At 36.0% G+C, this 25,030-nt stretch overlaps 1 protein-coding gene and 1 non-coding gene across 16 annotated transcripts in view; both read right to left on the minus strand.

Annotated features, from left to right (window-relative positions):
• The window catches only part of LOC462815 (putative uncharacterized protein encoded by LINC00472), a 242,395-nt gene that overhangs the window by 213,846 nt on the left and 3,519 nt on the right, over positions 1 to 25,030 (minus strand). For 10 of the 15 annotated variants that reach the window (XM_063813193.1, XM_054686014.2, XM_054686016.2 and 7 more), the window contains one exon: positions 24,215 to 24,364. In XM_063813193.1, coding sequence (XP_063669263.1) covers positions 24,267 to 24,364 — 98 coding nt within the window. In that variant the 3' untranslated portion in view covers positions 24,215 to 24,266. Of the gene's footprint in view, positions 1 to 12; positions 24,365 to 25,030 lie in introns of those variants that run through there. The other 5 variants (XM_054686020.2, XM_054686017.2, XM_063813185.1 and 2 more) reach the window with 2 other exon arrangements.
• MIR30A (microRNA mir-30a) lies at positions 11,360 to 11,430 on the minus strand. Its single transcript, NR_032002.1, has one exon. It is a non-coding gene; the product is annotated as a microRNA mir-30a (primary transcript).

The raw sequence follows: 25,030 nt of genomic DNA on the forward strand, positions 1-25,030 counted from the left end.
AGTATGTTCTAATTTTTCTTTTTGAACTGATTTTCACACTAAGCTCAAAAGACCTTCTCCGTCCACCCCTTCCAAAACTCTCAACAGCACCTCTACTACAGGTTCTCTCATGCAATCACTGCCTCCATTTTTATCTTCTTGTAACTTATCAACTCCTTGAAATAAGAGACTGCATTGTTATTTGCCATGTATTTATGTGGGTAAGGGCTCAAAAAATATCAAGTGAATGGATGAATTTTATATACGTAAAATATGATGTCAGTAATGATATGACTCAGAAAATATCCAAACATCTTCTGCATGACCAATTGGTGGGGCTACTGTTTGATAAGGATGTGGACCAAGTAACTTAATGCTCCTACCAAGAGAAAGAATTTATGATGTTATGATGATCCTATACCAAGTAAATCTCCTTAAAGTTACTGTTTTAAAGACTAGAAATTAAAAAAGTCTCAATAAAGTATATAATAAAAGTACACTGGTGGTATTATTTTTTCCTTCTTATGTTTCCCAGCAGACACTCAAACACTTCAAACACAGAGAGGTAACTTTTGCTCTGTGTTATGATGGCCTGGGTCACTGGCTAATGAAGACCTAAACCTTTCTTTCATTCTAGACCTATAAACCTAGTAGTTCTTGGAGAAAAGGGATTTACCTTTGTTCCTCAGATGTCTCTAACTTTCTGCAGTAACTGCTAACAAACCATTTGACACTATCTGGGTGTGCTAGACTTAGGGAAATTTGTGTCGTCAGCAGCTCCACTGGAGACATCATGTGGCTGGAAGCAAGGGATGATGATAAGAACATCTTTTCCCCTACTATGTACAATTTTTATTTTCAAGATAAAGCTACTTATATTTAAAGCTTTTTAAAATACCAGGTCTTACAGTGCATGTGTGAAAGAAAATAACTTCATAGTTTCTGGCATGGCTGGAGAGATTAAAAGAGCAATATTTGTTGAGTAAAATCACAGTTTTCAACCTTTCTGAGACTGTTATTTCCTCACTAATTCCCCTTAAGCAAAACATTTAAGATTGGTATGAAGTTAAGAGACCACATTTTTTTCTTCTGAGGACTACCTTTCATGGAAATGATAAAATGAAAGCAAATTATTCCACAAGGTCCAATAAAACAGCCAAATCCTCCCAATAAATTCGTAGACACCATTACCCTTAAACACCCCCCACTTATCGGAGGGAGAAAAAGAAAACTTCCTTAGATCCATTCAAATATAAAAACAGTCTTTACTACATTAAATTTTATAAAATCCCATTGTTAAATACTTCCTCTCAAACTCCTGCCAAATGGGAGGATCACTGCTCAAACAGACAAGGAATATATGACCTCCTCCCACTGCCCTGATGAACATCAGGGTTATACTTTGGCACACATACAGATCTATTTTCTACAAAGGATGCAGCTTTCCAGAGATGTGAAGGATCTGGAATGAGAACACCAGCACTCATCAACCCACTTCCTCTATTGGAAGGGAGTCTCCCAAATAAGTCCTCTGAAGGAAATACTGAAATGAAGTCACCCATGTTTTGTAAAGTAACAGTAGCTTGATGATGTGACTGTGTCAGAAGTGACACAAGGTATAGCAGTTAGAACAAAAGTTCACTGGGACTTTTAATAAAGCAAATTTCGATAAATATTTACACAGATGCACACACAGTTATTTGTTCTGCTTCAACGGGACTCATCCAAGTGCTAGTTTTAAAATATAAACAGTGGGAAACTGCTGTAGTAATGACTAGCAAAATACTGCAATTATTTGCAAGAGCTGAAAACTGTTCCTTTAATAAAAAGTAGGAAGCTGTGTGGGAGAAAAAGGAGTGAAATTCTCTAGCAAGTGAGGCCAGTTGGAATTTAATAATTCACTTTGGCAATCATATTTGTTTAGTCAGCAGGCCAATGTTCCTACTGTGCTGCACAATGCCAGGGACAGTCTTCATCTTAAATGCCCACTGTTAAGAGAGCAAATGTTTCTAGCCAAGCTACATAAATACTATTACTGCAGCAGTCCTTGAATACATACCATTTATTACATATCTCTGAGAAGATCTGTGCAGCACAGAAAAGACTCTTGTTAGTTCAGAGATTAATTTGCCTGAGATGGCACCAGGGTATTTGAAAATGTGTTATTAAGCAATATTTCGGAAGTGGCCTATGTGTCAGCAGATAGTTATGCTCTAGTTACAGAATATAAGATAGTCTCCAAATGATATTTTTAACATCTCCTTAGTAATATAAACAGAGACCAAGACATGGAAACCTCTCATGGTTTTCTCTTTTTATTGCAGTGTTTTAGTCTTTAAGGATATTTTCCTCATCACTGTTCATCAAAATTAACTTCCTCTTCAAAAGTCAGATATAAAAGTGAAGAGATTATAAAAGCATGCATATATTGCTATAGTTTTAAAAGCAGATAGATGTATAATTAGATATATAGATAAATAGATAATTAGAATAACACAATTAAAGTAATATCTACTGTGCAAACAGCTCAAATTTATAAATAACAAACTAGCCATCTATAGAAGGTCCATATAGAAATCAGGGATGTAAAGAAATAGAAAATATATAAAACTGAATTTATATCTGTACACATCTACTCATACAAATATGTTTCCTGTGCTTATTCTCTGGTTCCCTTATGTTTAGACTCTTAAATATAATTTAATTGGCTAAATTAACACTTCACCAGGATTTGCCTTTTAGTAGTTATGTTTGGTAACCCAAAAGCCACAGACCTCTTTTTTTAACTGGTACATATTCAAATAATGCCTAGCAAATATTTTGTTTTCCTTTCATAAATATATGGCAGAAATGTTTGTGGAAAAATCTAAACCTTCTTTCAATGGAGGAGGAGAGAGAATTAAGTGTTTGGAAAGAGGGGAATTCTGTCCATAAAAAAGCACAGAGTTTCATAACTCCAAGGCAATGAAACTTGTGCAGTTAGTCCCAAACAGGATTACTTCCTTTCCACCAAAAAGTGCCTTGATATAACCCCACCCACCACCACCGAAAGGGGCAGAACCCACAGAGCATAGCCCAGGAGAGGTCAGCCTCCTGCACACCAGAGACCCAGAGTGGGGCCTGGGGGCACCAGAATGCGGAGTGATTTCTTGGTGGTGCATGGGGAGCTGACATTTTTTAGAGTGCACTAGAGGAAAACAATCAACTCAGAGAAATAGTTTTAAAAGACTCAATGTTCAGGTCTGAATTTAGAGCAATAATAGATTGAGATTTAAAAATCTTCAAACTTATACTACAAGAGCTGACCACAAAGCTCCAAGAATGACAGGTGTGGAACGAAGAAACATCACGAAGGAAGAGAAGTGCCAAGTCTCATTTAACACCCTCAGCCTTAACTGTCTATGAATTTGGTTAAGTTCTCTACTTGGAAGACAAAACATCATGCTGTATATAACTTGATAAATAATAATTTTGTTTTAAAAAACCTTTTTAGAAAATTGTGAATAGTTTACCTCTAGCATTCCTCATAGTCCTTGCTGACGAGGGCAGCTGTGATACAGAAAAATAACATCCCTTTATGGCTATCTTTGCCAAAATAGCTTCTCACTCTGCAGGCCCAGTCTGATCCAAACCTCAGAATCTCCTGGACTAACAACAACTCAGGCCATTGTGATTTAGAAGTATCTCAGTACTAGAGAAGACACCAGGATGGCCAGGAGACAATGGCAGCATTAGAAGGCCCTAGTTGAACAGAATATATAATTTCATTTAACAGCTGCTGAAGCTCATTACGCTGGCATGAATGATTCTTTACAACCACAAAAAGAAAGAAAAACAGACAGCAGCCTATTTACAGATGCAGTGAGAGCTGTCCCTTGCTTTCCAGCTTTCAAGGGAAGCAAAACATGTCTGCATAATAACTTTAACCTATAATTCAACGCTATTTAAAAGTGTAGCTTGCCATAAGCTTACAGGGATATTTTTATACAACATTTTCAAAACCTCCACAATCTCTCAGCAGTTTCTGACTGTATTGCTTCCAGGCTTGCTGCTACCTGCTGCGGGGCCAATCAGGCAGCAATCTAGCCAGCACAGGCAATCTCTATGGCACACACCCTCCTTGCACTCAAACATTTCTATCCAAACATACTTTGTATATCTTCATGTTTTCAACCTGAGGAAAGTATAGCTCAAATGCCTTCCACAACTTTTCTAGCTTAGTGTTCTTTCTTTTGTGATCTTCAGCACCTTATTCTTTACTTTAGATTCTCTGCCACTTACTGAGTAACCTTGAGCAAGTCATTTGGCTTTTCTATGCCTCAGTTTCCGTACATGTAAAGTTACGAAGGCATCTACCTCACAGAGCTATTGTGAGGATTCAATTCTGACTAACACAAGTAAAGCACCTAGAACAGTTCCTGGCAGATAGCGTACACTCAAAAAATGCCATTCAGAGTTTCATTATTACTAGCACTACTTAGGACATCATACACCATTACTACTGATTTCACACATACATCTTCTACCCCACCTCAAGAAAAGTTGCCTGAAGTACTGGCATCCAGAGGGAGTAAGGTGCATATTAGTACCCTTCCTTGCCCTCCTCCCTCTTCCTACCCCTTCTCCACTCTCCACCCGCATCCCAAATACACACACTGAGGAGTCCTGCTATGATGGGTTAGGTTTACAGACATTTTCTTGGCCAGTGCACTGAGCTGAAGGTTCAAGGACATGTAGGCATGGTCGTTACGCCATTTGCACAGACTTCCATGGGGACGTTCTTCCTCCCAAAAGCAAGGAGGAAGGTGTGTTCTGGAACAGGTCCCAACTTTTGCTTCTCTTCCATCTTCTCAGATAATCTTTCTTCTTCAACATATGTCATAAAAAGAACTGTCCAATATAGGGCTCTAGGTTACTGGAGTGTGAAATAAATAATTCCAGTGTGGCTCATTAGCATTCTACAGTGGGCTTGGAGCAGATGTCCTACTTAGTAATAAGATGTTATTCTGTTTTGTTTTCCTCTCCTTAGCATCTATTTCCTGTGGAACTTTTTCAGAGAGGGGTAGCTGACTTCAGGTAATGTTGGGGCTCTGGTCCACACACCATCATATTTGCACTCTTACGTGTAACCACAGGGATCAAGGTTTTTTCAACTTTGCATCTTTCAGCAGCTAACACCATTCTTTATACAAACAGGCATTCAATATTTATTAAGTAAGCTGTTGTTCACCCTTTTATTTGCTTATTTATTTATTTTGAGAGAGGGTCTCACTCTGTTGCCCAGGCTGGAGACCTTTTTATTTTTTAAATGTTACTAACATTCTGGTAGGGTCAGTCACAATGATAGAGGTACTATTATTTAACTAAACTAAATTCAAAATTTAAAGAACATTTCATAATAACAAATACTAGTCTAATGCCTACTAGTAAATTTCAAACGTCACTATGACCTACAAGGCTTTACAATACCTGGCCTTTGCTTACCTCTGACTCTGTTTTGCTGATTTTGTACCAAAATACTTCATAACTTTTACTTGATCTGATACCTCTGGTCATCTGCACTTGCTGTTGCCTCTGCATGAATGTTTTTTCCCCAAAATTGCACATGGTTGGCTCCTCCTCATGACTTCTGTCTCAGGACAAAGAAGGAGCCCATAGGATGAAGACAAGGGAATGAGGGAATTATTCCCCTGAGGAAATGAAAATTGGATTGAGACCTAAAGTATTAATGTGCATGTATGTGTATGTGTATGTATGGGTATATGTGTTTGGGGGTAGAGGTGAATAAAATAAGAGCACTCAATCTATGCAGAGGGAAGAGATGAGGCAAAGATTTTGAGATACGAAGGAACAGAACAAGGTTGTCTGAACAATTGAAAGTCCGTGGTCAGTGTGGGGGGACAGCAGTAGGTGGGGCATACATCAGATTACAAAGACCTCTTTAGAATAAGCTCTGCAAGAGGGGCAGTATAGGACTTACACACATTAGCCCTAAAGTAATATATTAAACTAAGATACAGATTAATCATTCTTCATAAGAAAGAAAGAAAAATCGGCCGGGCGCAGTGGCTCATACCTGTAATGCCAGCACTTTGGGAGGCCAAGGTGGGCGGATCACGAAGTCAGGAGTTCGAGACCAGCCTGGCCAACATAGTGAAACCTCGTCTCTACTAGAAATACAAAAATTAGCCAGGTGTGGTGGCGCATGCCTGTAGTCCCAGCTACTCAGGAGACTGAGGCCTCCTGAGAATTGCTTGAACCTGGGAGGCGGAGCTTGCAGTGATCTGGGATTGTGCCACTATACTCCAGCCTGGGCAACAGAGTGAGACTCTGTCTCAAAAAAATAAATAAATAAATAAATAAAACAGAATAAAGAAAAAAATCATCCTGCCTTCATTGGTATTCTCTTATTCTTGTCTAATCTAGAAAATCAACAGTGCTAGAAAAGTGTTAGTCACCCTAGGACTTTAAAATTTCCTTCAGTCAAAGTGAGCTGCCATATCCTGAGATTCAGGGGATGGGACTGCTCTTACAAGTCCTTGAGAGCTTGTTTTCTAACTCTAAACTTAACCCTAACTTCTCCAGCACTAGTCTTACTGTTGTCTCAGGTGGTAAACTGAATGAAAGTAGTTGTAATTAGCTATTAGCATATCACACATAGTCAATAAGAATTACATGTGTACCAACAACCTGAATAGATTCTATTCTATACAAAAAGAACAGAGAAATTACCTCTCAGTAAATTGCATTTTCATAAACTGAATTTTACTTTTTAATTAGTCTTAAAATTTTAGAATTTCTAATAACTCATGATGATTTATTTTTTATTACACAGAGATTTTAGGTCAAATTATAAGAAATCAATAAAATCAAACTAGAAACTAAAGTGCAGAAAGGTTAATTATTTCAATGAACATTATTGTTTTTATGAATTAACAGTGCGTGGATTTCCTAATTTCTTACTCAGTATCTGACCATCTAAATTTATTTTAAGCCAAACATAGATTCACTGGGGTATAAGAGTAGAATGAGAATTGCAGAAAGACAACTAGATAGCTGATATGGCCAAGAAAACCATTGAAAGCACATAAAAAAGAACAAACGTTTGAAAATTAAATTTTCTAGGTGGGCATTACACAGTTTAAAGATTGTAATTCTAAAGATAATTTTAATCTAACATGATTAAAGAGTAATAAATTTAGCAAAATCACTTCTTTGATATGCGCTTAGATCTATTATGCACAAAACATGAACACTCAAAGTTGAATGTCTGGATTTGCAAATTTTACCAATTCTCTGACTCATTTCTGCAGGGTTATACTCAGTGCAAATAAATCTGCATTCAAATAGGGCAACAATGTTTTTATTGCATTAACATCACACATCTTGAAAATAAATATATTGTTACTGACTGTGGGAATTATGACTGCAAATGCTACTGTTTTATGGCATGAAGATATTTATTTATATATTTAACTGCATTTCTTTAGCTTTTACATAAATTTTCCTTCACTGACAGGCTATTGGTATAAGCATTTCATCTTTTCAAACGTTTACTAAAAAATACCAAATTCCAAAATTCAGAAATAGTAGTCAGGCCCTACAAGGAAACACATTAAGAATAACAAGCTGATGATATGTTATCATACTGTAAAATATTTTATATTTTCTAACACACTTGCTGATATGTTACTTCACATCCTGAAATCTCATGTTATCATTTTTGAAATGAGAGCTGTGGAAAGATTCTCACATTACTAAGAGTTGTAAAGGCACCCGATGGAGCTCCTTCATTAATTTCTCTAACCATTCAGGGCACTGAAGTCTGTGGGGACAGTAAGTTCACATTTAGTGTTTGTGCTAAATGAATCCCCAACCTACTTTGTTTTAATTTGCATCAAAAAGCCTCTACCCTGAAAGTACTGCATTATTAAGGTTATATAATAATGAGGTATACAAATTAGGAAAGGCAGATTTAGCATCACTTGCTTGGCAACATTAACTTGCCCATCACATTCATATTGAGATTTTAGAAGTGTACATTAGCGAGACACTTCTCCGCGCATTACAATAGAAGTCTATTAAAGAATATTTAATTCACTGACTATTATTTCTAATAATAAACATAATCAGAGGATACTTTTTTGCATTTTACTTACTGGCCATTAGGAGTGTGTAAAAATGAGGAGGAAAAATAATAATCATAAAAACCCTCAATCTCAAATGATTTAACAGCTTCATTATGTATTTGTTTGGCAGTGCACAAAAACAACTACAGTACGCACTAGAAAATTTATCTTCCATATCTATACAGAATACTTTTTATGATATAGAACCACATGAAGAAAGTCTTCTGTATTATTTTAGTGAGATTATTAAGACAGTTCACTAAGCACCACCTTTAAAATTTCAGTAAGGTGCTTCCAAAATTAAGATAAACAATTAACTTCCTGTTACTCTTCTGATACAGAAAAATAACGGGCAATTTTGAATTAATGTTATTAAGCTACCAAAAATTGATACCACTCAGGAAAGATTGTTTTCCCCTTGAATGGTAATGTTTAGCTAAAATTTTAGTAAAAGAAAACAGAGCAATTCTGAGAGGAATCTAAATAGAAAGGGGTTTCTCAGGTCTAGGTAACTAATTCCCATGCAGACGGCCTTCAAATGCATTTCCCTTGTCTCCACAGTCCTCCGGCCTGGTTTTAGTTATTCTGTAGTAGAGGAAAGGCTTCATACATGTGTAATATTTATAGTCAACATCATTGTAAAATGGAGTGCAAGTTCAAATCAGAGTTTTAAGGTCAGGAAAAATAAGTATCACTTAAATGATTCACCACTGACACTTTCAGAAGCTCTTAACTTCCTTTAGAAATCTCCCTTTCAAGCATGTGCCAATTTTTATTTTGGCAAATCATGAATAAAAACTAAATGTATAATACTTTTGATGATTACTCAGTGTGGCGCTATTTTTTAAACATTACTAACTTTATAGCAACACTCACATTACATTTAACTAACACATTTTGACAGTGTTTTATTTTCAGTAACTGACTTACTACAGTCCATTTTAAGAATTTTATGTTTTAGTTTATAGATATTTTATTATGCTGATATGTGAAATTTTAAAAATTATAGTAAGAAAAAAACACATGAAAGCAATTAGTAAGGGTTTCTAATTTATGTTAAATATTAGTTTATCTTACCTAAGCACATGCATGGTAACTCTGTCCACGTAGTGGTAGAAACATAATACTGTAAACTTTAGAAGTTTTTTTTTTGTAAAATAAAAAATTGCATCCAGATCTTATTTCAATTATGAATAACACACTGTTGATGTTATTTATTTATATATATATATATCTCTATATATAGATATATATATTTTTTGAGATGGTAGGCTCGCTCTGTCGCCCAGGCTGGAGTTCAGTGGCACCATTTTGGCTCACCACAACCTCTCCCTCTCAGGTTCAAGCAATTCTCAGCCACCTGAGTAGCTGGGATTACAGGCACGTGCCACCACACCCAGCTAATTTTTGTATTTTTAATGGAGACAGGGTTTCACCATGTTGTTCAGGTTGATCTCAAACTCCTGACCTCAAGTGATCCACCTGCCTCAGCCTCCCAAAGTGCTGGGATTACAGGCGTAAGCCACCGTGGCTGGACTGTTGATGTTACTTTAAAATAGTAGTTTACATTATTACTGTGGAAATATGGGGCACAAGACATAAGAAATACTAGGTATTAATTTCAAAACTACACAGAATGGCTTATGGAGGTTTGTATTTGTTGATTTAAAAATAATTAAAAATGCTGTAATTTTTACAAATTAAAAAGTTCCCATAACTAATTATTTACATGAACAAAATGAACAGATAAAAATGAAAAATGGAAAATTTAGGGGCAGTAAGGTAAGGAAGAGGATATAAAATAACATAGGAAGAGAACCTAAAGAAAGTGAAGGTCAAAGATTTAGGAAAAGTTTAACCATTTCTTCAAACCTATAGTCATTTACCTAGGAAATACGGTCGGGTGACCCCAGAAAAACAGCCGAGTTATTTGCTCCAGGTGTTTTCAGCTTACCAATTAAAATAGACCACATTCTCAGTTCCAGACCCAGGGCCTGGCAGAGGCCTCTCCAAGCCCCTTGCATTTCAGTGGCAGTTGATGAACCTCTCATGGCCCAGCATGACTAACAGAGTTTTTTCACTTGATAGCTTTATGTATGAGGGAAACTTAAAGACATTTCTAACACATATTTCTCTCCATCCCAGGTATTAGAATAAATGCTACTATTTTAAATAGTAGTATGATCATACTGTTTTAGTATCACTTCTTTATCATCATCATCAATGGGTATTAAACAGGGAAAAGAAACTCTTTTACATTAATGGAAACACTATATATTTATAAAATACTGTGTTTTAGAGGACAAAAGATATCACTTTCATATCTTTTTAAAGTGTCTAGTTTCTATATGTGTATCCTTAATATTTCTATTATACACTTAAATATTTCTCTTATACACTTAAATATTTCTATTTAAGTGTATAATATTAAAAATATCCGCCATAAGAAAAATACGCATTTACAAAAAAGGAAAATTAGAAATTATGTCCATCACAGAAATCTTCTACAGGATTCTGAATCTTAAAATTGTCTTCATATATTTAGGATAGAATTTGATGTATTTATTATTTTTAAGAGATATGAGTTATTGCATAAAGCTAAGTTAAAAGTTCAACCAAATGGAAACAGTATCCACAAATTCCTAAAATACTATTCTAATCATCTGAAACAAGAATAGGTTTTTCAAATAATAGAGTTAGTTGAATCAGTATTTGTTTGTTTTAGACACTTTATTAAGCTGAGAGCTGCTACTTTATTACTTAAACACTAAGCCCATAAGGAAATAAAAGGGGTTTAATCCAAGTAATGTGAAAATAACTAACCCTTCACCTTACTTTTTTCCCCCAAATAATTGTGGTTTCATTAATGGATTTTTTTTTGTGAATGGGTCTAAAAAACACCTATTTTGAAACTGCAGAAAGGGCAGGACAAAACAAATCACTTCATAGATTTTTCTGGGAAATATTTCCCTACTACGCTTTTAAAAAATAATAAAAATACTGTAACACATCTCCTCATTTCTCTTACGAATACTTTCTTTTTGATATTGCAAATTCTATGCATACACAGAGCACCTCCTCAATGCCCCGCTGAAGCCCTCTAAAAATGTACAGACATGGTTTTAAAGTGATTTAATTTATACCATTTTAATTCAGCTTTGTAAAAATGTATCAAAGAGATAGCAAGGTATTCAGTTTTAGTAAACAAGATAATTGCTCCTAAAGTAGCCCCTTGAAGTCCGAGGCAGTAGGCAGCTGCAAACATCCGACTGAAAGCCCATCTGTGGCTTCACAGCTTCCAGTCGAGGATGTTTACAGTCGCTCACTGTCAACAGCAATATACCTTCTTTAGCCTTCTGTTGGGTTAACCTGAAGAAGTAATCCCAGCAAGTGTTTCCAAGATGTGCAGGCAACGATTCTGTAAAGTATTGAAGCCTCATTCAAACAGCAATCTTCTAGAAAATGTCTCAAATTCAAAACAAATAAGAAGGCTCATGGATGTCTATTATTCATCACCGAGCTTCTAGTTTCTATAAAATTTTGTGATATACTAAGACAACATATATAAATGGTTTCATTCATTATTGTTAGCCACAAGAAGTAAATAGGCAAGTGGCCAGGTTACTTAATATGATTTCAACATGCATTATGTAATTACAATCCTTTAAGCAAAAGTGACCAAACACAGAAACTAAATTATCTTAACAGCATAAAGCGTACATTTAACATCAAATACTGCAGTTAAGTGAACTTAGACTACCGTGAAAATATAAAAGGTCTACTTGGAAAGTTATAAACTCTGACAAAAAAAAAAAAAGACTTACATGCTGCTTTTATAGATCACTTTTGCTCTAAAGTCTGCTCCCAGAGAGGACTTGTACAGTCAGCTGATTTTTGAAAGAGTAAGCAACAATCAGGAGAAAAACAGAAAAGGATAACGAGGTATAACACAGGCATATATCAGTATGTGGATCAAAGTTTCCCACTGGAAAAACACAGAACCTATCACTCACAACAGTGACGCACATTAACTCCAAATTTGAATGTTTTGAATTCCACTCCCATTCTCTTATGAAAATAAATGAGGAAAACTGAAGGTTAAGCTCTATCAGTCACTACTTTCCTGAAGTAATTCAAAACCATTCTGAATCTAGTGAAAGATTAGGTTGATACAGAAAAGTGGGTGTGCCTTTCCCTGAGATTTGTTTTTAGATGAAGTTACCGTAAGGTTCTTAAATTGCGTAAGTCTTAGTAGTTTGTGATCTCAAACCCGAAACAAAAATAAAATCCACACAAAAAGCATCATGTTTACTGAAACTAACAAATATGAAGAACTCCATAAATTACTTTCTCAAAGCAAAGGGTAACTCTATCCCATTAAGGTTAAAAAAGTTAATCTTTGAGTCAGCAGGTGAAAACAAGCTGAATTATGTTGTGGCCTTTTTCTTTATTAACTAAGGACTTTGAACTATTAAAACTTCCTAGGGAACCAGTTTTCTCAATGGGTCAAGTCACATAGGGGAACAAAGCAAACTTTATCAGTGCTGTGCAATTCTACATTCCAGAAATTCTTAGTACTTGGCATTCATATACCACTGCCGACTAGAGCTTGAGTCAATCCACCAAACTCAGCTATGGCTACCAACCTTGTGAACTTCTCACCAAGATACCCACTTCTTTTAAGTTAGCCACGACTACACAGGCAGAGTACTCTTTAATTAAAATAGATAAATACCAAGGCTTACACCCTGGGGGGACATTGTATATCAGTGACTTTTTACAAAAAGAAAATATTTTTACTACCATAAATTTTTCTCAAAGTGACAGGTCCCCTACTTGCCTTGGAATCTTACCACTTTTAAATAACTGTAAATTATTAAGTAACATGTAAAACAGTGACAAGTAAATACTAAGCAAACAACCTCAAATAACAAATAATTGCTTAAATAATTCTATTGCCACCCTCTCACTTGGAGAATTGCTGATCCAAGTGGGATCTATACTACTCAGGAACCAAAAAAACAAGCATGTAGTTTAAGTAATAGTGAGTCTCAGTTAAACTGGCAAAATTGTCTGGCATCTGACTGGAATAAATCTGCTTTAGCTTTCACATAGATTTCACCTAGCACATATCTTGCTAAAAGAGGAGCCCACATACATAAAGGCAATAAAGTGCTTTTCCATTTATGAACTCTTATAACTAAGATCTTATGGTCTTTAATTATTTTGTTTAGTGAACGTTTGATGTTTATTCATGAAGTTCTGAGCAAAAGGCTGTGTTTTCAAAGTTATGTTAAGGAATTCATTGGATCAGCAATTCTCCAAGTGAGAGGGTGGCAACAGAATGACCAGGACAGCTTCTTCTAACCCCACATACCTGGATTGCCTCTGCCACATCCACATTGCAATTCTTATTCAGCTGATGGGGAGGCTGCTGGTTATGTAAATTTTGCAAAAGCTATCAAACAATTTTGCTACACCTTCAGGGCAGAGAACCATTGATCTAGAAGGACTGAGCTAAATAAGTTTAAGACTAAAAAATCTTGCCATGACCTGAGAAATATGACCAGTAAATCCATTTAAAAATCGTGAATTAAAAACAAATATGGCAGAATAAGATCCAATTGTGTTCAATACATCAGACTCTGATTTGTCTTATATAACCCTAGAAATGCTTACAAAAAACAATGTACCTACTTTAAAACCATAAGGATACTCTTTAGCCCTGTTAGACAAGGTCTCTAAAGTCTTCCCACCCTAAACTGCAAATCTGGATGTCTGTACCCTGGACAGGTTTTATTACCTTCCTCACATCAGTTTTGTTTTAAGTGCTTGCAGGATTAATTCTTTCTGGTGGAGGGTTTAGGAGCAGCCCGAGATAAAGTGTAAAAATTTTTTTTAGCTACCCTGAACCATTCAATCCTCTTCCACCCTTCTCCTCTCATGTCCACATAACCTTCTCGCTCTCTATCCTTGGAGTGTTTGCAGTGAAACTCTAAGAATGAACGCGTTCCATGTCAGCACTGGACCCAGTGCCCAGGCTCTACATCCTCCAATCTTCCATCTCTTTGGGGGCTTAGTGTCCAGGGTAGCTGCATTAATAGTTTTGGCATTCATCCTCTGTCTTGTTCCTTTGGTAAAACACACCTAAAGGCAAGAAATCTAGGTGGTCTTTGATATCTTTTCTAGAAAGCATACATAGAACTGATCTGAAATTGAAGTGACCTAAATGTACAAACAAAATTCTGCCCTTTAAAATTAATCTTTACCTTCCCTGATTCATTCTTTTACACATACTCCACACTCTTTTAGTCCAATTCAAGGGCTTCTAATTCATTATATTTCTTGCTAACGATGATAATGATGAACCTTCCCTTGAATTTCTTTGTAATTAATACAAATACAGGCCTACCTACTCCTTGCCTCATGAAAGTGGACGAATGCTGTAAGCATTTACTGGGAGTGATTTCCCATGGATTGTGAAAATGTGAAAGATTGTTAATGAATTCAAATTCTAGGAAGAAGAGTATTATCTTGGATAGTATAGAGTTTACAGTTATAAGGAATAAAATCTCTTCTACTCTAGAAATGAGTATCGCTTAAATATCATTCTCCGATAAAATGGTAATGAAAAATAAATTGAGAATTAAGCAAAAGTGTATGTACTCAAGTTTAAAGCCTTAATTTTAATACAACCTCAACTATGTATTTGTTGTATGACAAATAATGCCTACACATGATCTCATTTCATCCCTGCCACAGCAAGATAAGGCATCTATAATCATTACTATCACAGATAAGGACAACAGGCTTGGAGAATTGAAATCACATCCGTTACTCACTTTTCTATTCTGATTTTTTTTATTGTAAGCTTTTCTGAATCATTTGTGGAGTACTGGAGGGTGTGGGTTTCAATAAATATGAAGTAGTCAATCATAGTTCAATGAAAATTGCATTTTCTTTTAAAATTGGGCATAAAAAGTTAACAAATGAAAAAATGTTTGAGAGTAGAAACAAATATCCAGATCCTTTGGTGATAAAGCAGTTCATTCAGTTACTCATTCATTCATCATATATATTCACTTGCCAAACTCTCCTCTAAGTGAATACTGACTTACTGTCTATGCCGGAGTTCCTCAGACAAGAGATCTCAAAGCCTGTCAGACAGCTTTTTTGGTTGTGGTCACCCTACTTTCTTCCTCCTGCACTGGGACCCCCATCTGGCTGGAGCTCCTCCTTCCTACTTTGGCTGGCATTCTTACAAGGGAGGGGGATTCCAGAGGGTCAGGGCATCCCAGCCTCCAGGCTAATAAGGGACTTTCCACCCCACTCCCATCCTGCTCCCTCCCTTCCTTCAGGCAAGTCACTGTCAGCAGTTCCCTGGCACCTCCCTTAGACCACCTGCTGGCTCAGTTCACTCCTCCCCAGGGGCTCCTGCTCCAGGAGACTCCTCTCGGGAAGAGCAACCCTAACCAAGAAACGCCCTTCTATTGAAATAGGTCTTATTTCTAAAGGGACATTAGGTAGATTTAAGATGAATTTCATTATAATAATCACATGGCTGAATTTAGACTCCAAATGGCTGTTTTATTTTTTTAAAAAGATCAAAGCTGTAAGATTAAATTATCTGCATAATAAAAACTGAACATGATTCAGTGTAAAGAGAAATTATTACAGAGGAACATAACTCTATAATATAAACTGTATTTTAAAATATACATATTATATTTATAAATTTCACTATTTAAAAAACACCCATTTCTAATTTAGGTCAACTGTACGTAGTTGATATTTCCATCAATATTTTAAGCAAGTTAAGTGATTTTGGTGACCTTAAAGAAATACTAGAAAGTAATCTGCTACTCATTCACTATTTTAAAATTTAAAAAGCATTTCTAAAGCCAAGGTTAGTTTAGAGTCTTTTATTAATCATTTTGTGTAAAACAACAATTACCACAAAAAAGCTAGATTTCTGACATACTTAGAAACTAACTCATGCTGAAATTATATAATCCTTAGGACAAGTTTACAAAGCTATGCAATGACAAAAAACATTAGCTATCCCATCAAGTTAAAGAAACGCCAAGAACGAAACTGATATAATCATTACCATGTTAAAAATTCATGATTTTTTCTCTCTACTTTTCTGTATTTTACAAATTTTTTAATGTGAATACTTTAATACAAATTGTTTTAGAAACAACTGACTCATTTCAGACGTAAGAAATAATATATATTTTATATCTCACGAGTAATGTGGACAGTACCAAGATATTTCTTATGAACAGTTCTCTATCTAGGTAATCTTTGGAAGGAGAGAACATTGCATATACCTCTTCCCTGAAGGCTATGATTCTGTCTTGATCACTGCTGTACCTACTGGAGCACCCCATAATGTGCTTTTTATACAGTGGATGTTCAGTATATACTGGCTAATTTTTAAGCTGTTGATAAGAAGATCTTTAAAACATGCCTTACTTATAATGATCCAGCATCCTTCTTTTGAAAAATTTAAAAGCTCACGCTCTTTAAAAAGTGCTTTTTTTCCCCTTTAAGAAATGATGAAATAGAGACAACAGTTAATAACTGGTACAGGTTAGAGCCCTAACATGAAGATGTGGCTCCCCCCTGCCCAATCCTGTGGTCTATGAGAACTGTCCAGAGACCAGCCAATGCTTTTGCCAAGGTAGGAAGACACATAGCATTAGACTGTTTTGATAGTGACTGGCACAGACAGGTCTCTTAGGCTCATAGACTGTTCTCTCCCTGAATGGAAACCAGGATACCGACACCTTACAGACCTCTTTTGAGAAGTGACTGAGGTATGCACAAGAAAGTACCACACACATATTAGTGATTTTTCCTTATTATGACTCTGATTATGAACATGTTAGGGCAAATTAAACAGAACAGTGTTTACTAATGGAAACAAACTACTAAAATGTTATTTGGGTTTTTAAACTAGCTACATGATCTCATTTGACCTCACTGGACATCTATTTCCTCAACTGTAGTAGGAGGGTTAATAGATTCTCTCCAAAATCCTTTCAGTTATAAAATTCTATTATTTAAATTCCTTCATTACTTGAATTTATGAGGTAGAGTGGAAACTGGAGAGAAGGATGGAAGAATTTTTTTTTTAAGTTAAACATACATGAATCATGAAAACAGACTTCCCTTAGTGAGTTTTCCTAATACAAAGAACCACCAATTACCCTGAATTCATTCAACATCACTTCCCACACCCACACATTTTTTAAAATAGCAAGACTACAAAATAGTTTGAGTATATTTACAGACACAGTAGTCAGTAACTGGCTTATGAAGCTTTCTATAGAAGAACTTGTCTCCAATATTGTTTGTTTGGATACAAATTGGGTTTGGCATGGGAATTGGGTTGCAAGCAGCAAAATAAAAGAGATTCATATACCTTTACCCATGGCAAACAGTGACACAGCACACCGAAAACAGGGATATGAAATTCTTTACAGCAGGGTGCAGTGGCTCGCACCTATAATCCCAGCACTTTGGGAGGCTGAGGAAAGATTGCTTGAGCCCAGAAGTGAGACCCCATCTTTACAAAAATAAAAATAAAAATATTAGCCTGGCACGGTGGCACATGCCTGTAGCCCCAGATACTCAGGAGGTTGAGACAAGAGGATCACTTGAACCTGGAAGGTTGAGGCTGCAATGAGCCCTGTTCATGCCACTGAACTCCAGCTTGAGCGACAGAGATAACCTGACTCAAAAAAAGAAAAAACAAAATCTTAGAGTCCAAGCTTTAAATCAGGTTATCAGACCTTTATGTCACTGCACAGGAGAATGGGCAGCTGATATGGTTTGGCTGTGTACCTACCCAAATCTCACCTTGAATTCTAATAATCAACATGTGTCAAGGGTGGGGCCAGGTGCAGATAACTGAATCACCGAGGTGGTTTCCCGCATCCTGTTCTCCTGGTAGTGAATAAGTCTCATGAGATCTGGTGGTTTTATAAACAGGAGTTCCTCTGCACAAACTTCTTGCCTGCCACCATGTAAGACATCCCTTGCTCTTTCACCATGACAGTGAGGCCTCCCCAGCCATGTGGAACTGTCAGTCAATTAAACCTCTTTTTTTTTAATAAATTGCCCGGTTGCAGGTATGTCTTTATTAGCAGCATGAGAACAGACTAATATAGCAACTTAACTTGAAACAGCTCTCTGCACCTCAAAATCAAAGACACTTTCAGTAGTGTTTTACTGCAAGTTAATGTTTGATTTAAACTGTTGTGGGCTACCCGAACCTCAGTTGCTCACATAAAGATTTTCTAGATTTTCAACAAAATAACTTCAAACTTCTAAAATAAAAATCAAACAAAGAATAGTTATTAAAAGACTCATGTTATGATTGCATTCTACTGTATTCACCTAATTAATATGTACTCACAGCAGGTTTGTGCTAAATTTGAATCACTAGGGATAACTGATGATGAAAATACAGTGTGACTGGCCCTAATTTTATTCGTAGAGTTAAGCGTCAAGAGTGGAGGTTTTTAAAAAAAGCTCAGGTCAACCAAACAGGGCAGCCACAGAAGCAACAGCAATGAGCCATCAACTCCTGTTTTGCTCCTCTTGTCTCTGGGGAGGAAAGAGAGTCTGAGAAAGCATGGGATAGTTTCCATTAGCATCTAGGCCCAGGTTCTCTTTCTGCCTAACTCTAGAAAACCTTGGTGTGGTGGCAATCTAGGATAAAAAAAATGGGGAGAGGAGTGTAAAAAATAAAAATTTCCATGATTATAGGAAAGGATGGACAAATGGGAAAAACTGATAAATGAAAAAAAATAAGAGAAAAAAGCTCCTTTTCCTGCTTTCTATCCCCCAATTTACTGGTGATTCCTCACATGTTTGAACAGCAGTTATTGCTATGCATTGATCAAGAAAAACATCTTTAGTTTACTTTGTTTCAGATAGGGATCTAACCAAACCTGCTAAGATCATACTTTTCTATTTGACAAATGAACAACTATTTTAAAATAAATTTCCTCAAATCTAGATTTTTACCATTTAGATTAGCTCAATATTTTTGTTTTGTTTTGTTCGAGACGGAATCTCACTCTGGACCAGGCTGGAGTGCAGTGGTACGATCTTGGCTCACTGCAACCTCTGCCTCACAGGTTCAAGCAATTCTCGTGCCCAGCCTCCTGAGTAGCTGGGACTACAGCCATGCGCCACCATACCCGGCTATTTAAACTGAGTGTTTTTCATAAAAACTAATGAATAATCTACCTTTTCTATAAATAAAAGTCATTACAGATGATTTGAGAAGCATCAAAAAAATCCTAAATTCCCAAAAGAATTCTTATTCTGACGTTAGTTTTACATTCTATGGAACAAAAAATGCCACACTTTCATTTTACCTAAATTATCTATTAAGAGAATTTACATACAAAAGCACTTTATATTAACTTTAAAAATGTAATTGATGAAACCAACTACCCTAATTTACAGTCTCTGAAACATTAATTTTTAAAAATCACCACATTGGTTAGGATTCTAAGGTATGCAAGTCTTAGTTTTATTCTTATTTTTTTCTTTCTTTCTAATGCTAGTCTTAAAATTGCCTCTGGTATTTTCTAAATGTGCTCAGAAGTCCTAGGGCTCTGGTAGTTTTTTAACTAATAAAATAAACATAGCAATAGGGTACCTGCAGTTCTGCTAACAATATTGTTTATATTATAAGTCCAATCCACAAAGGCTACAGAGAAAAATATCCAGTATAAACAAACATTACTTAGATACCAGTGGCATCTTAAAGCAGCACACCCAAGTCTCAAAATGCAAAAGGGAAAAATTTTCCACTCCCACGATGCCAGGCACAACTCCCTGGTAAAGCACTTGTCAGGTAAAAGATAGTGACATTGCCTCTGTTACTGTGAAGTTGGAGAGGAGGTGTGGGTGTGAAGCACATCAGTAATTCTCTCTCTTCATTTTTTCACCCTCTTTTTTTCCCCTCAATATATCTCTTCTTTTCCACAATGTCTCTCCTTTCTCCATATTTCCCACTTTGAGCTGCTCTCCCATCCCCAATTCCAACAAAAGACAGCTTTGTCCTTTAATTCTGTTGTTTAACATCAATCTCTAAATTTTACACAACACACATTCATAAACACTACTGGATCATATTTTCAAAAGAATATACAAAGGGCAAAGAGGGGGTTGAAATGGGCTGGGGTTAAAGCTAAGAAAAAGATTATCCACTGGTATTTGCAATGCCTAACCTTTAGCTGAGAGAGAAGTTAAACCCTCCAAAAAAGCAGGAGTCAGCCAAGAAATGAGGAGGAGGTAAGACATAAAGGCTCATGTAGCCCTATGAGAAACACATGAGCCAGTACAGCCACCTCACCAGGCCGGAACAGGCAGCTGAAACCTGAGGAGTGCCTCCTCTTTCTAAGTTTGCCCTTTACTTCTAGAGCCCAAAGGCTTAAAATTGAGGAATGAGGACATGTTGCTCTTTAAGACTGATCCCAGCTGAGTCCCTGATCCTTTCCAAGCAGACACATCTTCCCAAACTCTTGCACATACTTCTGTTGCTCCTTAGCACTACTAAGTTTTCCACTCTGCTTACACTTATCACTCTCCCCTTACTTAAGGCCTTACCATTAAATAAAACGTCGTATCTTAGTTTTCTCAATTGTAAAATGAAGATAATTATAATTACAGAGTTAAGGGGATTAAATATTCTAATATTTATAAAGTGTTTAGGACATGAAACATGTCTCAGTGTTTGGGACATGAAAGTATTTGTTTAAATAAAATAAAAATAAAGTAAACCATCTGTGAATACATATACCCAAATTCAAACGACAATAAGTTTTTTCCAATGGCAAAACAGACTTCAAACAGAAAAGAATACGAGTGTATTGAAGTTGCCACTCTATCATCAATTCTACAGAATTACTAAGGACTGAGAAAGATTCCCTAAGAAACCGAGCTTTATCTTAAACTTCCATATTTAGTCAACTTTGGTCCTGAAACACTAATTATTAAGGAAGAAACACATCTATTTATTTTCTGAAACCACATTTTATAAAGTGGAAATATGAGTCTACCCTTAGCATGGAACATCCTGTGTCTGACTATTCGGCATTGCAAGTCATTTGCATTCTTTAGGTATTATTTAGATAATATTATTTAAGACATTTCACTGTATATTCTTAAAAAAGAGTTTGAGGAACTCTTTTTTAAGAGTTCAAACTTACTTTCATTTCGAGTCAGGGCTACAATAAAATGAAAAGGACGGCTATGATGAAAACAGAAAAAAAAAGGGGACAATATTGAATGACAGACAAGAAAATAATGCCAGCTTCGTGACAATGGGGCTATCTACTATGCTTATAATGCGTGAATAAGTAAATGATATAATGGCATCAAAACTTACTATAAACAGAGATCAGAGTGATCTTGAATATGGGCCTACCTATCTGGGAAGTATAAAATTACCTCATTAAAGTGAAAACTCTGCTTTAAACTTTAATTTCCCTATTTTAAAATTGCTTTTAAGGTAAAAATGTTCTAAAAACATGCCTGGAGTCTCAAGATAAATTACCAGAAATTAACAACTATGTGGTTTTTTATTTTTCTATTAGAATTTAGGAATAAGTTTAACTATTTTTTCCTGGTCATTGAAATATAAACTGAAAAAATTTTAAATTGAAATGCCAACTTATAAACCTGTAACACAGCTAACTATATTAAAAATAACTTCTGAAAGACTGATTTCACAAATTTAAGGCCTAGAAAATTTTAAACATGTAAACACCTGTTCTCTAAGTTATAGTAATATAATGTTAAGATTTTTAAAATATATTTGACTTTTTAAAAATATTGTGTTTACAACAAAATTCTACTCATAGCAATTCAAGGAATATAATTAGAGGTTTTATGAAAATAGATAAATCCTTATTTAATACGAAGTATTAGCACTGATATTTTTAATCTACACAAATGGAATTTAAAAATTTCCAAAAGTTTCTGTTAAAGATATACAGTTTTGAAGTGTTAAGCTTGTCTAAAAGAGTTCTAACTTCTGCAGGAAGAAAAGTGCACTTCATTTAAGCAAGAAATTTCCATTACTTCTAGATTAAGAAGCCACACCTCATACAACTACTGACAGGAAAACATTTTAATTCAAACCTCTACCACTACCCAGCCTGAAGCAAAGTTTAAAAAAAGAAAGAAAGAAAGACACAAAAATACAAGCACAACTCACATTTTCAAATAAAGGAAACTCTTGCTAAATAAGTAGCAATTATGCTGAAGAATTTATATGCTAAAGCACGAATGAATATAAAAACACCAGAGCAGTCAACCATAGCTTTAGCACTTTGAGTATGATTAACAGAATGAACTTTCAAAGGTCAATTAAATGTCGACACACTTTAAAGAGATATTCTTAAGCCTGGTCAATGTATAACAGCACCTCTTAATTCAGGGGTATCCGTCTTAGTTTAGGCATAACATGCATGGGATAAATGTACATATATATACAGAATTAACAACATGTCTCCAACCAGATTACTACAGAAACCCATGTATCACCTACCCTAGAGTTTTGACTACGTTAGTATTTTCCAAGTTATGAAATGATTAAAAGAAAACATAAATATATTACTATGTAACACTATCCAATGAAGATGAAATGCTTAGGACTAAGGTTTATCAAGAAGTTGATCCTATTTATTCAACAATATGAAATCATTCCCAAGGATAATGCTATATCGTCCACAATACGTATTATCCAGATAACTGAGTCACCCCCCATTAACCTTCCCTGAATTCTTGTGGTTAAAGAGTTTGGAGAAAAGGAATATGACATTTAAAAATTGCCAAGTTTAGCATCAGAAATTTCTGGGATAGTATAGAACAAGTCCTGAAGGCACTAAGTGCCCATTACTGACATTTCCATCCAATAACTCAGTAAGATCTTCAATCCCATCCCACGTGAATTAGGCCAAGTTGTCCAAGAACCTCAGAATAAGCAAAGACCACCAAGATTATCTGACCCAATCCTCTCCACTTAACAGATCAGCAAATATAGATCCAGAGAGGTAAAGTAACCTGGTTTGGCTCACACAGCTCCTTAGCAGCTGTCTTAAAACTCAGTCCAGTGCTTTCTTCTCTACATGAAGTCCATCATGTACTTTTTTTTTCCATTAGGACTTTAAGACCAGGACATAATTGTCCAAATAACGGGGGCTACCATCAGAATTCAGAGAAAGCTGGGATTTTTAAGAAGCTAATGATCTGGGAAGGCTCCAAGGAGAAGCTGGAAATTGAAGAATGAGTAGAATCTGGGTGGTTTGAGAGGAGGCATCACTAATGAGGGAAGCAATATGGGCTCAAGCATAGTGTTGAGCCTGCCATATTCCTGAACTACAGAGACAATGTTTAGAGGAAAATGGGGTTTTAAGGCCACCTTATAAGCCAGGCAAAAAAGGTTCAATTTGATGAGAGAACAAATAGAAAGTTATTAGGGGACTTTTATTTTAGAAACCTGATGTGATGAACGCAGAGACTAGTCTAGCAAAAGGTGTGCAAGAATGGAAGTGGGAAGAGAGAAAGACTTGAGGTGCTTCATAGGGGTCTGTTTAATAATATTAATATCTTATAGGGTTTTTGTGACGAACAAGTGAGCTGATAGGAGAGAAAGTATTTGTCAAGAATAAATGCCCCAGAAAGTAAAATTATATTAAAATTCTGGGGGTAGGGGCCTCTCTGACCGTATCTCCATTGTTTTGGTGACACACACTTCTCTATAAAAGCAAATCTGTAGATGAACTGTGGATCTATTCCTATAAGATCAAAGAAATCTCTTCCCTTCAATATTTGCAAAAGCTAGATCCCAAGGGAGAGAGACAGCTGCCATCCTTAAGCCCCTGCAAGGCTATAGATCAGTAATGCTAAAATCCAAAACTAGGATTCTGTCTTTGAGGCAGACCACATAATCAGTGTGTCTCAAAGTGAGTCAAGAAAGTATATAATTAAGTGCTAAATAAGGTAGTACGAGTAAGGAGGAGAGTAGAAGAGACAGCACCTGAGCCAAGGAGGTACATGATCAAAGTTATTACCTGGCACTGCCGCACTGCAGTCCACATCCTTCTCCTATCCCTTTCCCTCTGCTCAACAACTACTACTTCCATTGTGTCCAGAGGTACTTATCCCCTCCTGTGTTGTGTTGTCTTCTTCTCTTTTCCTTCTTCTACAGCAACTCTCCAGGACTAAAAAGGAAATTTGAAAAAGTTATTATAATAAATTAAAAGCTACATATATTAAATATATACTGTGTGATTTATTAGCTGATGTTTTAATTTATAATCTTACATAAATTTACAAAACAACTCCTATGAGGCAGTACTATTATCCTCATTTTTCAAGTAAGGAAACAAACTTAGAGTCAAGGATGTAGGTTGAAGCCACCCAAGCAGTAAATGGCAAAACTAGGATTGCAATCAGGACTGGTTGACTCCTCAACCTATGCTTTGAACCTCTCTTCTAAACAATCACTGCCCCCCCACCTTTTTTTAACTGCTAAGCTTGAAAATTCTCACATGTTGGGCATTTATAGATAGCGATTATAGGAGCCATTATATGAGTTTGTAGATTAAAGTTTTGACAACCAAGAACAGAGGTGCCTGGGCTTAGCCACACTTGCTTGCCAAATTATCTGCTTTAGGACTAAAGTTTTTGAAATGTGAGGCTTGAAGGATGTTGAAGGGACAGCCCTCCATCCACCATTCTTGTCTGTTCTCTCTCAGGTCATCCGTCCCTTAGGGTCCATTTCCAATCATTTGCTTGAAACAGTATATCCCTAGTTGAACAAAACGCTGGGACTGCCACTCCCACAAATCACCAACAGGTTAAGGAGGATGGTGGGAGTATCCCAC

This window comes from Pan troglodytes, chromosome 5 (genome assembly GCF_028858775.2).
Source record: "Pan troglodytes isolate AG18354 chromosome 5, NHGRI_mPanTro3-v2.0_pri, whole genome shotgun sequence".
In the NCBI taxonomy this organism is placed as follows: domain Eukaryota; kingdom Metazoa; phylum Chordata; class Mammalia; order Primates; family Hominidae; genus Pan; species Pan troglodytes.